This window comes from Sminthopsis crassicaudata, chromosome 1, assembly GCF_048593235.1.
Source record: "Sminthopsis crassicaudata isolate SCR6 chromosome 1, ASM4859323v1, whole genome shotgun sequence".
Lineage (NCBI taxonomy): Eukaryota > Metazoa > Chordata > Mammalia > Dasyuromorphia > Dasyuridae > Sminthopsis > Sminthopsis crassicaudata.
The window spans coordinates 468,419,331-468,434,650 of record NC_133617.1 but is presented as its reverse complement, the minus strand read 5'-3'; the positions used below and the strand labels follow the sequence as shown (position 1 = coordinate 468,434,650).

Below are 15,320 nucleotides of genomic sequence, written 5' to 3'. Positions count from 1 at the left end.
ATAGAATTCAATTTCTTCAATGTTAAATCAACCACATTGATTGAATTACACATTTTCCCCCTTTGCCTTCCTCCCCTTGCCTCCCTCTCACCCTCTTCCCACAAATTGCATCTCAAGAAGAAACCTGGTTAAATTTTTACAAGTGAAACCTGCTCTGCAATGAGTCTGATTTATGAGTCCTTGAGGGACGAAATTTTCTGTGGCTTACAAGCACAGACAATGTCTCCTTGAGGTTCCAGAAGAATTCAGTGGCACTTCTCTCCTGAAAATAAGCCATTTTTTCAGGGACACTTTCTGGAAAAAGTTGCATTTTCTAATCTCATCCCTGTTTGTGGTAGCTGTGAGATTGTTCAACTGATCTTGGGAAGCTGAGTTGAGAGAATCAAATCTTGGAATTCTCCTAATCTTCATGTCATCAGTGGCATTTAAAGTTTCCAAGATTAGAGGTACATGAGTTGGAGGACAAAGCAGGGTTTGTGGAAAAGAATTTTAAGAAGCCAAAGGCTTTGGAAAAAAAAAAAGCCTCCCAAAAACCACAGCTGTCTTCCCTTAAGACATCTTTTATCTCTGCTCCACTGTACTTGGGCTATGAACCCACTCATGGTCCTTCTAAACACAGGATGTTATTATCAGCTTAGTGAAAAAGGAAACCAGTTTTCCTTTTTGCTGTTAGAAATAAAGGAGTGATTTGGTGGTCTCTTGAGCATGGTCAGTGTATTTATGTACTTCAAACTTCTGAGGTCACTGCTTTGCTAAGGGAGTGTTGGAAACACTTTGGAAAACTGGTCTGTGTAGTTCAGCAAGTATGTATTAGGTGCCAAGTGTGCATTAGCATTGTGTTAGAGGTAGAAGGGAACAAAGATTTAAGTGCCTACTATGTGCCAGGGACAGTGCTAAGCATTTTTACAAATATTATTTCATTTGATCTTTACAAAATCCTGGGAAGCAGGTACTATTGTTATTTCCATTTTATAGTGGAAAAAAATTGAGGCAGATGGAGGTTAAGTTCCTTGTCCAGGGTTGAGCAGCTAGTAAGTATCTCAGGCTGGATTTGAACCAAACTTGACACAAAGATAAAATAGAAATGATTTTTGTAGGAGGAGCACTAACAGCTTGAGGAGGAGGGTTTTCAATGCTTTGTGTAACAGATAGCAATAGAGCTAAACCTTGAAAAAAGCTAAGGATTCTAAGTTGGCAGAGACATGAGAGACAGCCTATGCAAAAGTGTGGAGATGAGAAACAAAATGCTTTGTATGAGAAACAGCATCTAAGTCAGTCTGGAATCCTGAAGAGTGGGTGAATGAAGTAGTGGGCCATAAGAGTGAAAAGAAAAGCCTTTTTACCTAACTCTAGATAATAAAGAACTTTAAATGCTAAACAGATATATTATCCCAGGTCGACAATAGAGAGCCATTGAAGTTTCGCAAGCAATAAAGTGATATTGTCAGCTAGGTTAGAAATATATCATTTTGGCAGCTGTATAAAAGGTGAATCAGAGAGAGATGAGATGGGAGTCAGGGAAATCAAAACTTTGATGGTGTTGCCATCAAGGAGACATTAGGAGCATTTCAGAGAGAAGCTGTACCTGTGGCATTTGATCCTTTACATTTTTCTCATTTCATTTGGTAGGTTTTTTTTAACCTATAAAATGGGTGGTGAAGGTGGAAATCACCTGTCTCTATCTCCTTTATGAGGCTATGTCAAATAAGAAAATGGATATGGAAGCACCATGTAGAATTCGGGTCTATGACAGTCATTGCTGAGGAGGACATGATAGCCAACTTTAAATATTTGAAACAAGACTAGTTCTGTTTGATTTCAGAAGGCAGAACCAGTAGCAATGGATAAAAAATTATAAAAAAGCAAAGATGTGCTTGAAATCATGAAAAAGTTCTCAGTAGATAAATAATTAAAAGTGGAATGGGAAGGCTCAGAAAGTAGTGGAGGTCTTCAAGTAGAGGTTGAATGGTTACTTGTATGGTACCTTACAGTGAGGATTTCTTTTTGCAATTAAAAAATTTTCCTCAATTACATGTAAAGACAATATTGTCCATCAATTTGAAAAAAATCTTGAGTTCCAAACTTTCTCATTGTCTCTCACCTTCTCTCTCCCTTGAGACAATATGCAATTTGTTGATCAATCCTGCAAAACATATTATCTTATTAATCATGATGTGAAAGAAGACAGAGACCCAAAAGGGGAAAAAACATGAGAAAACACAGAAAGTAAAAAATAGGATGCTTCCATCTGCCTTGGGTTCTCTCTCTGGAGGTCAAGGCATTTTTCAGCATGAATCCTTTGGAAATGATGAGAGTAACTAAGTCGTTCACAATTGATCATCATGCAGTATTGCTGTTACTGTATACAATTTTTCTTGATTCTAATCCTTCATATCAGTTTATGTAAGTCCAGGTTTTTGGAGAAAAAACTCATCATTTCATCATCATAGTAATACTCCATTATAATCATATACCATAACTTGTTCAGCCATTTCCCAATTGATGGGCATTCCTTCAATTTCCCCTTCTTTGTCACCACAAAAAGAACTACTATAATTTTTTTTTGTATAAATAGGTCCTTTTCCAATTTTTTTTTCTTTTTGGGATACAAATTTAGTAGAGGTGTGCAGGGTCAAAGTATATGCATGATCTTATAACCCTTTAGGTATAGTTCCAATTTACTCTCCAGAATGGTTGGGTCAGTTAAAAAAAAAAAAAGTTGAATCTACAAAATTATATGGTTATAAGGGCTGGAGCACTGGACCTGGAATCAGCAAGATTCTGCTTGTGTGACCTTGGACAAGCCATTTAATCTCTGCCTTAACCTGGATTTGAACCTGACCTGATGCCTGGTACTTTCTCCACTGAGCAGTGACCTAGCAGTCAGACAAAATATCCCTAACCTCAGAAAGCTCATGTTCTAGGGGAAACAACATGTATGAAGAGAAAGTCCATATACTGTGCACCAACAATTCATTAATGTCCCAATTTTTTCACATCTTCTTCAACATTTATTATTTTTCTTTTCTGTTATATAATCAAGGAGATTTCTTTTTTAATGTGGATTAATTACTAAATTACCATTACTACCTAAAATTGTGTGATTTTTTTCTGATACTTCTCAGACCTGTTTGGAGAATTCAGTGCCAGAGAAGGAGAGAGAGAGACAGAGAGAAAGACAGACAGAGAGACAGACAGAGAGAGACAGAAAGAGACAGAGACAAAGAGAAAGACAGAGAGAGAGAGAGACAGAGAGACAGAGAGAGAATTTAATAGAAAATTTGAATTTGGGAGTTTAATACCAATGTTTAAATCCTAGTTTCTGTCTTACTAGCTGTGTGATTTTGGGCAAATCCCATAACCCTTTAAAAATTTAGTTCATATGTATAAAACGACTAGGTTGGACTAGATTACTTATGTCTCTTTCAGCTCTAAATACATGATCTATCCTAAAAATATAAAACATAGTTACAATTTCTTTTCTTCCAGGATATATATAATATTGTTATAGTTTGAGAGATTTTTTTTTGTTCTACAAAATATGTCTAAGATTGCTGGCTTTTTCATTTTCTGGTAGTACCAATGGCCACCATTTTTAACTCCTTACCATTTTGTTTCTCCATAGAATGAAGTGGAGCTGGGAGAACTGCTGTTGTCATTGAATTATCTCCCAAGTGCTGGAAGATTGAATGTTGATGTGATAAGAGCCAAGCAGCTTCTTCAGACAGACATGAGCCAAGGTTCAGGTAAAGAGAAGTCTGCTGACAAAGGGCGGAAGTTTCCTCAGGTGATGGAAGCCCTTGGGAGTAGGCGGCCATAGATCCAGTTCTCCCTAGTTGGTCAAGAAGTTTTTTTTTTTTTAAAGATCCAAGAAGAATGGCAGAACAGGAAAATAAGCACAGGGAAATGTTTGATTTTTACATCTTACAAAGAGCTTTTGTGGACAATAAATGTTTATAAAATGTTGAATGGCAGAGGGAAAATTCTTTTCAGATTTTTCTTATAGAAGCTATTGAATACCATTTTGATGACTCAGTTGGAGTCTAGAATTGGCTAGAAATATGTCTGAGACCAATTTGACAAATTCTGTCAGTTCATGAAGAAAGGAAAAGAAATATTTATTAAGCACCTATTATGTGTCAGGCGCCATGCTAAGTGCTTTACAAATACCATGTCATTTGATACTACAATCCTGGGAGATAGACTCTATAATCATCCCCATTTTATAGTTTAGGAAACTAAGTGGCTTGTCCAAGGTCACAAAAGCAGGATTTAAAAAGATAGCTTTTTGTTTTCAAAATATATACAAAGATAGTTTTCAATCTTGCAAAACTATGTGTTTCAAATTTTTCTCCTTCCCTATTCTCCACCCCTTCCACTAGACAGCAAGTAATCCAGTATATATTAAACATGTACAATTCTTTTATACATATTTCCACATTTGTAATGCTGCACAAGAAAAATCAAATCAAAAAGGAAAAAAAATGAAAAAGAAAACAAAAAGCAAACAACAAAAAAGGTAAAAATGATATGTTGTGATCCACATTTAGTTCCCATGGTCCTCTCTCTGGATGCAAATGGCTCCCTCCATTATAAGTCTATTAAAATTGGCCTGAATCACCTCATTGTTGAAAAGAGCCAAGTCTATCAGAATTGATCATTACATAATCTTCTTATTGCTGTGTATAATGTTCTCTTGGTTCTGCTAGAAGCAGGATTTTGATTTAACTTTTGATGACTTCATATTCAGTATACCAGCCCCTATATCCATATAATTTTGTAGATTCAACTTAATTTTTTTAAATTTACTTTTTGTTCCACTTTGTGTTCCAAACTTTTCCCCTTCCTGTCTCCTTTCCTTATGCTAGAGAAGTGTACCATTTGACATGTATATCTATCTTTCTGTCCATCTGTGTTCTGTGTGTATACATTTATACACAGAGACATGTATATATATATGTATACATACACACACACACACACACATATATATATACACACACAAAAAAACCCCCACAGATGCATATATAAAATCATACTCTGTGTACTTCTATTGTCTTTGCCTTTTAAAGCCCTTCATAACCTAGCTCTCTCTTTCCTTTCCAACCTCCCTTTTATAAGAACCATATCTCACATTATTTTTAATAATATTTTATTTTCCCCCAGTTACATGTAAAACAATTTTTAACATTTTTTTCTTAAGTTTTGAGTTCCAAATTCTATTCTCCCCCTTCCAGATGATAAGCAATCTGATATAGGTTATATCATAGAAAGCATTTCCATATATAGATTCAAATTCTAAAGGAATTTTGCATTTGTGTCTCCAATGACTAGTACAGTGCCTAGCACATAGTAGGGAATTAATAAATGCTTGTAAATTTATGTCTCAAAATGCTACTCTTGCAATTTATGAATAATGGCAGCAGATGGCAATAGTGTGCAAAATCCCTGGAGGTGTAAATGGTTAAGGAAAAACTTCTTGAATTCCAATCATTATCAACATTATCATTATTGAGATTTATATAGAATCTTACCATTTGCAAATGTATAATTATCATTAATAATGATGATGATAATTTACATTTATATAGGTTTTTTTAGTTGTGTTCAGAGCTTCATGTACCCATTTGGGGTTTTCTTAGCAAAGATACTGAAGTGATTTACCATTTCCTTCTCCAGTTTATTTTACAAATGAGGAAACTGAGGCAATCAATATGAAGTGACTTGCCCAGCATCACACAACTAGAAAACGTCTGAGTCTGAAATTGAATTCAGGAAAATGAGTCTTCCTGACTTTGGGGCTGGCACTCTATCCACTGTGCCATCTAGTGGCAACCTATACAGAACTTTAATATTTATGAACTATTTCCTTTAATTTTGTATTTCCTTACCAAAAATCCCTTAGATAGGGTACATGAGTTTTATCTCCAATTTATAGGTATGTTAGCTGAGATTCAGGAAGGCTGTCACATATAGAATCATAGATTTAATGTTGCAAAAGACCTTGGAGTTCATCTAAGCTAACCACTTCCTTTTTTAGATGAGGAAAATGAAATGTGGAGGGTTGAATAATTTACTTAAAGTCATAGAGGTTACAAAAATAGAGGTGGGATTCAAATCTAGGTCCTCTGACTCCAAATTCATTATTCTTCCCATGGCATCTCTCTGGGAATAAGAATTAATGCCACTTAAATGTAAACTTACTTCATCTGCTCTTAAACCCACAATTCTTTCTGCTATGCCAAATAACCTGACATCTTCTCAGTTCAGAAACCAAAAGTTGAGAATAAATTTTCTCTTTCCTTGGGCTCTTTTAAATCTTTATATCTTATAGTAATTAACTTTAAAAAAAAAACACATCAAATATTTCTTGCATAGCATGAAAAATATGGAAATTTGTTTAGGAGAATTGCACATTTAACTTATATTGGAGTGCTTGTTGTCTAGGGGATGGAAGAGCAGGGAGAGAGGGAGAAACATTTAGAACACAAGATTTTGCAAAAGTGAATTTTGAAAATTATCTTTGATGTGTTTGGAAAAACAAAAAGTTATTACAATCAAATCAGAGATTATATTTTAGTCACTTTTCAGTCTTTTGCTTAAGATTAAATGTAGATTTTGTTTTAGAACAAATTTTAAATTTTAAAGTTTGAATGGAAATTTAACCTAGTTCCATTTCATCAGGAAATGGCCTTTTCTATGTGAGCAGAAATGATATAATTGTAGTATCCATCCCTAGCAAAGCTCTGAAGTCATTATCTCTTCAAGCAAAAATAATGATGCTCAAACTGATCTTGGCCTTTAATTCCAATGAATTTAGTTGCTAAGTGGGACAGTGGGATGGAGTGCTAGGCTATTAGGAAAACCTGAGTTCAATTTCAGCTCCAGATACTTATTAATTATGTGATTCTGGGCAAGTCACTTCTCCTTACAGGAAACTGCCTCAGTTTCCTCAACTGTAAAATGGGTATGAAAATAGTGCCTACCTTCCAGAGTTGTTATGAAGATCAAATGAATAATATTTGCAAAGTGCAAAGTAGTACATAGTAGGTGTTATATAAATGCTTTTCCTCCCTTTCTTCTCTCCCCCTAGTTTAAATGATGTACTAGAAATAATTATCAATATTTTAAAGAAATATACTTTAATTTTCCCCAGTTACATGTAAAACAACATTTTTAGTTATACATATAAAATTCATTTTTTGCATATTTTCATAAGAATCATGTTGGGAGAGAAAAATTAGAACAAAAGGGAAAAACCACAAGAAAAAAGACAGAAGAAAAAAAAGTGTACATAACATGTTTTGATTTACATTCAGTCTCCATGGTTTTCTTATTGGGATGGTCTTAGATCACTGAACTGTTGATTTGTCCTGATTTTAAAATCAGGAAGATTCTTTCTCATGAGTTCAAATGTGTCCTTAGACACTGATAAGCTATATGACTCCGAGGAAGTCACTTAACCCTTCCTCTGTAAAATGAGCTAAAGAAAGAAATGGGAAACAATTCTAATATTTTTGCCAAGAAAACTCCAATTGTGGTCATGAACAGTTAGACGTGACTAACAACAAAATTATTTTGAGAAGAAAGTGAGAAAAGAAGGGAGGAGGAGCATTTATTAAGTATCCATATTAGTAAGCATAACTGTGCTAAGGGGTTTGTGATACTGTCTTGGGCAATTCAGTTTACCCCTCTTTTCCTCTTCTGTAAAATGTCAGGATTGGGCTAGAATCCAGCTATATACCAGGGTCATGTAAAAATTTTTTGGGCAAAAAGGGGTCAAGTGGAAAAAGTTTAAGAAGCCTTGGGCTAGAGGATGGCCAAGGGTTCCTGGGACTCTGACATTCTGTGTCTCCTCTGTCCCTCTCTCCCCAGACCCTTTTGTGAAGATCCAGCTGGTACACGGACTCAAACTTGTGAAAACCAAGAAGACTTCCTTTATGAGAGGGACAATTGATCCATTCTACAATGAGTCTTTCAGTTTCAAAGTCCCACAGGAAGAACTTGAAAATGCCAGCCTAGTATTTACAGGTAGGTGTCTTTATTTCAGACCCTGATTGAGTCAGGGACAGTATCTTCAGTGGGAGCCAGCTTCTAGCTTTAGAGAAGATCATAAAATCATAACTTCTGAGTTGGAAGAGACCCCAGGAACTGTCTAGCCCAATCTATTAATTTTACAAATGAGGAAAACTGAGGTTTGTTGCTCAGATAGTGAGCATCTGAGATAGGATTTGAACTCAGTGCCTCTGAGCCAAGAGACAGTGTTTTTTTCACTGTACTATGTGTTTTGGGACTTAGACCATAAGAACTCACTCTTTCTGTGATGTAAAACCTTGACCTGTCTCATTGCCCAGAGAAAAGTCATTCTGGAATATTTTATCTTTTTATGTGCTACTACAATTTGTATAGAAACTTGTTATAAAATATTGATGTAGTTAGAATCAAATTGCAACAATGGGGGAAAGACTTGGGTTTTATATGGAAGAAGTCTTAGAAGTCTTACCTCTTCATTTAAAGTAAGGGCAATAAGGCCCAAAGTCACTGTGATTCCTGGTTCTGTACACTTTCCACAGACCTATGATATTCTGACTCTTCTACCTATTTTTGCTGTTTGACTTTAAACAGTCATTTAAACTCCAAGAGCCTCACTTTTCTCATGTATAAAATGGACTTACTTCACAGAATTATCTGAGAATCAAGAAGACAATGTGGGTAACCAGCCAAATACTAGGCCATATGAATGTAAGCTCTTGCTCCTGTTGTTACTACTTATCTATGGAAACATGGGCATGCCCTCAGCCCCAGGACACCCTTCTATAAAGCCAGGGACAATCTGTCAGACTACATACTACTTTATTATTAAAGCCATGCTACTCAAGTAGAGGCACCTAAGTGATGCAGTGATTAGAGTGCTGGATCTTTAATCAGGAGACTTTCATTCAAATCCCCCCTCAGATACTTACTACCATAAATTTGACTGTCATTTGATCTCTGTTTACCTCAGTTTCCTTAACTGTAAAATGGGATAATAACAATAAAAGTATATCACTCTTAAGATTATTATCAGGATCAAATGAATTAATATTTGTAAAACATTTAGCTCAGTGTCTGGCTATGTAACAAGCAGTCATTAAATGGTGATTTCTTCTAATCAGGGCCAAGCTTGAAAAAGAACTAAGACGAGACTAGGCCTACCTGTAGAGGGCAGGAACTATATACAATGTCCGGACTAGCTCTCTGAAGTGCCTCAGGATCATTCAGAGTCAGGATCAGTCAAAGTCCTTGGTCTTTAGGAGGAGAAGTGAAGGAGGCAGGCAAGCTGCCATGTGGCTTGTCAAAGATGCATTCTGGACTCTGGAGTCTAGAGTTTTTTTCTCTCCTTAGCATGCTGCAGCAGAGAGCTTCTAACTCTCTCCCTCAGCCCTCCAATCCTTGCCTCTATCTCACCACACCACATTCAGCAAGCACCAATCATGAGGAAAGCCATCACATCACCATCTCATCTAAATATATGTATATAGAACCATTATCTCACATTGAGTAGGTAATTAACCTTAAGTGCTCTGCTGTCTTAAATTCAAGTACACCTTTTCAGAGTTCCAACCCTCTACACCTACCCATTTTTTTGTCCAAATAAACTTCTTTTAAAATATATCTATATTTTAAATGAAGTTGATGCTTCAATAGTTGTGTTTATAAGGCGTACTTTGCTTGTCCTTCAAGTTCATTTTTCATGTACTTAATTCTGGTACTATTCAGTATTTGTTTTGTTCCCTTGAATGACCTTTACATGTTCATCTGTGCCAGTTTTTAGAAAAATAGATCTGAAAGTACTCCTAGGGCAACAGGGATCCATTCAGATTAACTTGATCTATTAATTGGCTGATTCACAGCTGCCAGCCCAGGGACTACCTAAATAAGATCTTAATTTTAAAAAAATTGTATTGATATTTATTTTTACATCACTTCCATTTTCAAATATGTCCTACCCCTCAAGTCACCTCTTGTAACAAAATGTGAAAAGAAAAATAAATAAAAAGAAAGCAATTTAATAAAAGTAACCAATTCCATTTTCAAATAAATTCTACTCATTGAATGATCTCTTGCAAAATAAAAAAAAATTTAAAAAGAAAACAATTCAACAAAACTAACCAGCTCATTAGCTGCATTTGACAGTTTGCAGTTTTCTATATCCATAAACCCTTACTTCTTTAATGAAGGTACACTTTTTCCTCTCATCTCTTCTTCAAGGACAAGATTTATAATTATACAACATTCAGCTTTTGAGTCTATTTGTTTTTTCATTATAATGACTGTTTTGTTGTTGTCTTTTCCATTCATGTTATTATATGGATTGTATATATTGTTTATCTGGTTCTGTATCCATACTGTATCAGTTCATATAAGTCTTCCCATGCTTCTGTGATTTAAATTTTCAAATCCATTGTCTCTTATGTCATTGTCTCTTATGGAATAGTCCATAACATGCATTCCTACAATTTGCTTATCCCTTCCCCAATCTGTGGGCCAGAAAAGATCATAAAGTTTTCAAATGACTAGTTCACTGATTGAGACCTCGAGGTAGAGGGAGGAGGGGAAATACAGAAGTCACATGAAACTATCTTCATCATCTGTGACTTGATATAATGTTTTAAAGTTTGCAGAGTCCTTCCTATGTAGTTTTTTCACTTGAGGTTCAGAACAAGCCCAAATGACATGAATACAGATGGGGCTGAGATTCAGATCTACGAGTGTTCTGACTCTTAGGTTAGTACTTCCCCATGGATGAATGGAAAGGACCTAGAAACAAGTAAATTTAACTCTTTGTTCTGTGAGCATGATTGCCTCATGAGATGCTTGGGGCATTATGGATAGAGTTTCTGACTTTAGGAAGACATGAGTCTCTCACTAATTGTGTGACCATGAGCTAGTGAGTCACTCAACCTTTCTCAGCTTAAGTTTCCACATCTATAAAATGGAAACAATAATGAAATCTGCAGTACCTACTAATGTCACAAAATTCTTGTAAAGTTCAGATGATAGAATGCATACTAAAAGCTTTGTAAATTGTAAAGCATTGTATAAATGTCAGCTATTTTTTAATGTACTGGTTGGTGTGTCTTCCACCCACAAGATCTTTAGCTCATCAATGAACTAGTCAGCCAAAAACATTTAGTAAGCTCCAGACCCTGTGCCAGTTTTTTCAGGCCTTGTGTCATATAGATCAAGTTAAGCAGAAGAGATTTCCTGATGTAGGAAAACTTTTAGACTAAGACAAAAATGCTCATGTGAGTGAACCTAAAAAAAAAAAATGAAATGATAAAACACTGGAAAGTTATAGGGACTAAAAACATGAAAAAATAGACTTGTAAATATAAGCAAAGGATTAAGTATAAATTGTAAGTACTTAGAAGTAAAATATTTAATGCCTTTGAGTCTCTGTAAAAAGTAAAATGAAAGGGTTTAGGCTAGATGATCTATCTCTAGGATGCTTTCTTACTCAGAATCCATAAACCCCTTATGAATCATGGCTTTTGAGTATTTAAATAGAGAAACTATATATAAAACTAGAGTGGTATGACAAGGGCTTTGCCTTAGGAACTGATTTCACTTGTATTCATTTAGCAGTTTAGAAACAATTGAGTTACTAGTTTTAAGCTTCTTAATAGAGTACCTAGTTAGCCAGAAGAATTAGTTAGAATAAGGATGCTTCTAGAATAGGGTTTCTTAACTTGGCATCCATGAACTAATTTTAAAAACTATTTTAACAGTTATATTTCAATATTAAAGTATAACTTTTTTTGCATTTAATTGGTCCATAAGGTTCACTGAATACAAAACAAGAGGAGAGAGTAAAGAGGATACCAAAAAAAGATTAGGGACTCCTTTGGAGCTTTTTAGCCAATCCTATTTGGCTTCTTTCTGGCTGGGGGTTGTTCAGTCCTGGTGACCTCTCTAACAGTGACATCATTTTAACTGTTGCCTTTCTTTGTCCATATTCTCCTCCTCATTCTATCCAATAGTCACATACTAAGGGATGTAAACTTTTTTTTTAGTATAAGAAACCTTTTTTGAGGAATCAGGGTTTCAGGATCTACTAGAATAGGTGATAGAGAAGCTTTTCAGGCCTCTGAAATAAATCCAAGACATTATAGATATGAGATAGGTCTGGGGAAAATTGAGTGAATTGGTGGTTATCTGGGCAAACCCACAGAATTCTGGGGCTTTTCATTTTTAAATAAAAGAAACAACTCCCATCTGAAATGTTGAAACGTAACCCATTATCTTGTTTTCAAACATTTCATCACAAAGTAAGGTTGAGCAGCTATTTAAATTTTTGTGCAGAGGTTCCTTGGTAAAGGCTGTAATTAAGCTCTGGCTGGTATTCCTGGCTTCCTGAACATTTCCTTTCATGTGTGAAGAAGATTCCTTTGGCTGTAATTTTCAGTCAGGTGATATAGCTGGAGTCTAAAGAAAGTAGAGAGGGGAAAAAATTTCAACAACTAAAATATCAAACTCTTAACTCAGAAGCTTTATCCTATCAAAAGAAATTGAAAGCAGGGATTGAAGCTGCTGGGTTATTACTGGTAAGTAGGTAAAAAGAATGAAATTTGAGTTGATTAGAGACAAACTCATCCAGAGGAAATATCTAGTAATAAATGCTGCTGTCACACAATGGAATTACTTCAATGTCTGAACTCATTACTCTTAACTATTCTGAATCTCAGTTTCCTTATCTTCAGAATAATTACTGTATCACACAAATGAGATAAAGTTTGTAAATAAACTATGGACAAACAATCAAGTGCCTCTAAGTGCCAGGCTCTGTCCTTGGTCAAGGGGACAAAGACAAAAACTATCCAACTGTACTCATGGATTTTATGTGCTGTTATTCAACTAGATAAGAGAACATTTATGGAAATAATCATAATAAAATAAATACAAGATAATTGGGAAAAGGGGAAGATGTGGCATTTTGTGGGAAGGGGATTGCTAGCAATTAGAGGTATCAGGAAAAACTTCTTGTAGAAGTTAATGCTTGAGCTGAGTCAGAAAGGAAAGAGGGGATTTAAAGAGGCAGCGGCAAAAAGTGTGTGCATTCTTAACATGGAATCCAGCCTGGATAAAGACAATGGAACTGCATATAGAATGAGGGTCATGAAGAAGACCAAATTGGCCAGTCTGCAAAGGATATATAAAGGGGAGGACCAATTCAGGCTGCTCTGGTGATTCAGTTTGGAGACTGTAATGACATAAGATATTCACAGATCATCTGATCTAACAAAAGTTCACAAAAGGAAAATTATTTAGCCATGGCATGGAAAGGATATTCAACAAGGCTACAGTACCAAATCAGCTGGCCAAAGCTTCCTTGATTCAGCAGCATTCACCATGGTGAAAAGAAGGTGCCAAGGGGAGAGGACTCTGGGAATTTGATTTGAAATAACCAATAGGCAATTGATGAAGCAGGATTGGAGCTCAGAGATATGTAGCTCTAGGAACCATCTGTATAAAAATAATAATTAAACCCATGGGAGCTTGTAAGATCTCCAAGTGAAAGAATGTAGGAGAGAAGTTAGAGGTCTGCGACAGCTTGAGGGTATACTCACAGATAGGATGATTATCAGGCAATGGAAACCAAGAAGAAACAGTCAGTAAGTTCCATTTCAACAAGAATTTTGCATTAATCTCTCTCAACGTCATAGACTTCTCAATCTTATTGGTATATTTAGAGTCTCTCAGGGCATCTATAGTGGAGTGAGGAAGATCACTTGTTCTGTTTTTTATTATTATTTAGCCTTCTGCAGCAGCATAACTAAATTGGTTAATTAGATTTTCTGTAGAGACAAGATACAAAAACAAGAAAGAAGCAAAAGGTGATTCCAGTGGGAAAAGGAGGGAACTTGGAGGTTAGTGGTACCAACAACAAAAATAAATAAGTTATCAGGATGGAATAAGTTTTGGACGTGTTGAGTTTGAGGAGGTTAGTAGCAGTAGCAGTTGTCATGATCTAGAAGGGAGATCCATGGGTTGAATGGGGCAGGAAGGTGTACCAGATAGATGCTGTAGCCTGAATCAAGAATGAAAGAAGTGAGCAGGGTGAAATAGGAGCATGGAAGAAGAGAGTCAATGAGCAGTAATACCATTAGTAGTAACCTGGGGAGGAGTGGAAAGGGGTTTAGTGGGGCCATAGAATAGAATAGAGGGGAGCAGTAACATCTGTGTAGTCTGAGATGGAGCACATCTTTTTTATGTTACTAATAGTATTTTATTTTTCCAAATACAAGTAAAGGTAATTTTTAACATTCATCTTTGCAAACCTTGGGTTCCAAATTTTTCTTCCTCTTTCCTTCCCCCCTCTCCTAGGTAGCAAGCAATACGATATAAGTTAAACATGGGAGGGACAAGTCTTGAAGGAGAGACACATGGATTGAAAGGGGCAGGGAGGGAGAAAGGGTATACTAGGTGAGCAGCAGGAGTAGTACTTTAATTATGACCTAAGAGGGAAGCATAGAGGTGGAGTGAGAGAATGGAAGATGAGAGTGGGTGGACTGTAGCAGAAGCTTTGGCCAGGGAGGGAGAAATAGGGAAAAAGTAGTTCGTGGTGAGAGGAAGGCTTAAGTATTAAGTTAGGCAGGGAAAGGAGAAGAGTCATCTACTGATGGAATTAAGCAATAATTTTTTAAATTTATTAATTTTATAATTATAATTTTTTTGACAGTACATATGCATGGGTATTTTTTTTTACATTATCACTTGTATTCACTTTTCCAAATTATCCCCTCCCTCCCTCCACTCCCTCCCCCCATGGCAGGTAATCCCATACATTTTACATATGTTACAGTATAACCTAGATACAATATATGTTTGTAAATACCATTTTCTTGTTGCATGGTAAGAATTGGGTTCCGAAGGTATAAGTAACCTGGGTAGAAAGACAATACTGCAAACAGTTTACATGCATTTCCCAGTCTTCCTTCTCTGGGTGTAGTTGTTTCTGTCCATCATTGATTAACTGGAAGTGAATTGGATCTTCTTTATGTTGAAGATATCCACTTCTATCAGAATATATCTTCATACAGTATTGTTGTTGAAGTGTATAGTGATCTTCTGGTTCTGCTCATTTCACTCAGCATCAGTTCATGTAAGTCTCTCCAAGCCTCTCTGTATTCCTCCTGCTGGTCATTTCTTACGGAGCAATAATATTCCATAACCTTCATATACCATAATTTACCCAATCATTCTCCAATTGACGGGCATCCATTCATCTTCCAGTTTCTAGCCACTATGAAAAGAGCTGCCACAAACATTTTGGCACA

At 35.9% G+C, this 15,320-nt stretch overlaps 1 protein-coding gene across 3 annotated transcripts in view; it reads left to right on the top strand.

Annotated features, from left to right (window-relative positions):
• SYT17 (synaptotagmin 17) overlaps positions 1 to 15,320 on the top strand; it is a 91,874-nt gene that overhangs the window by 47,776 nt on the left and 28,778 nt on the right. For all 3 annotated transcript variants that reach the window (XM_074280900.1, XM_074280899.1, XM_074280898.1), the window contains 2 exons: positions 3,626 to 3,746; positions 7,876 to 8,031. In XM_074280900.1, coding sequence (XP_074137001.1) covers positions 3,626 to 3,746; positions 7,876 to 8,031 — 277 coding nt within the window. The remainder of the gene's footprint in view (positions 1 to 3,625; positions 3,747 to 7,875; positions 8,032 to 15,320) is intronic.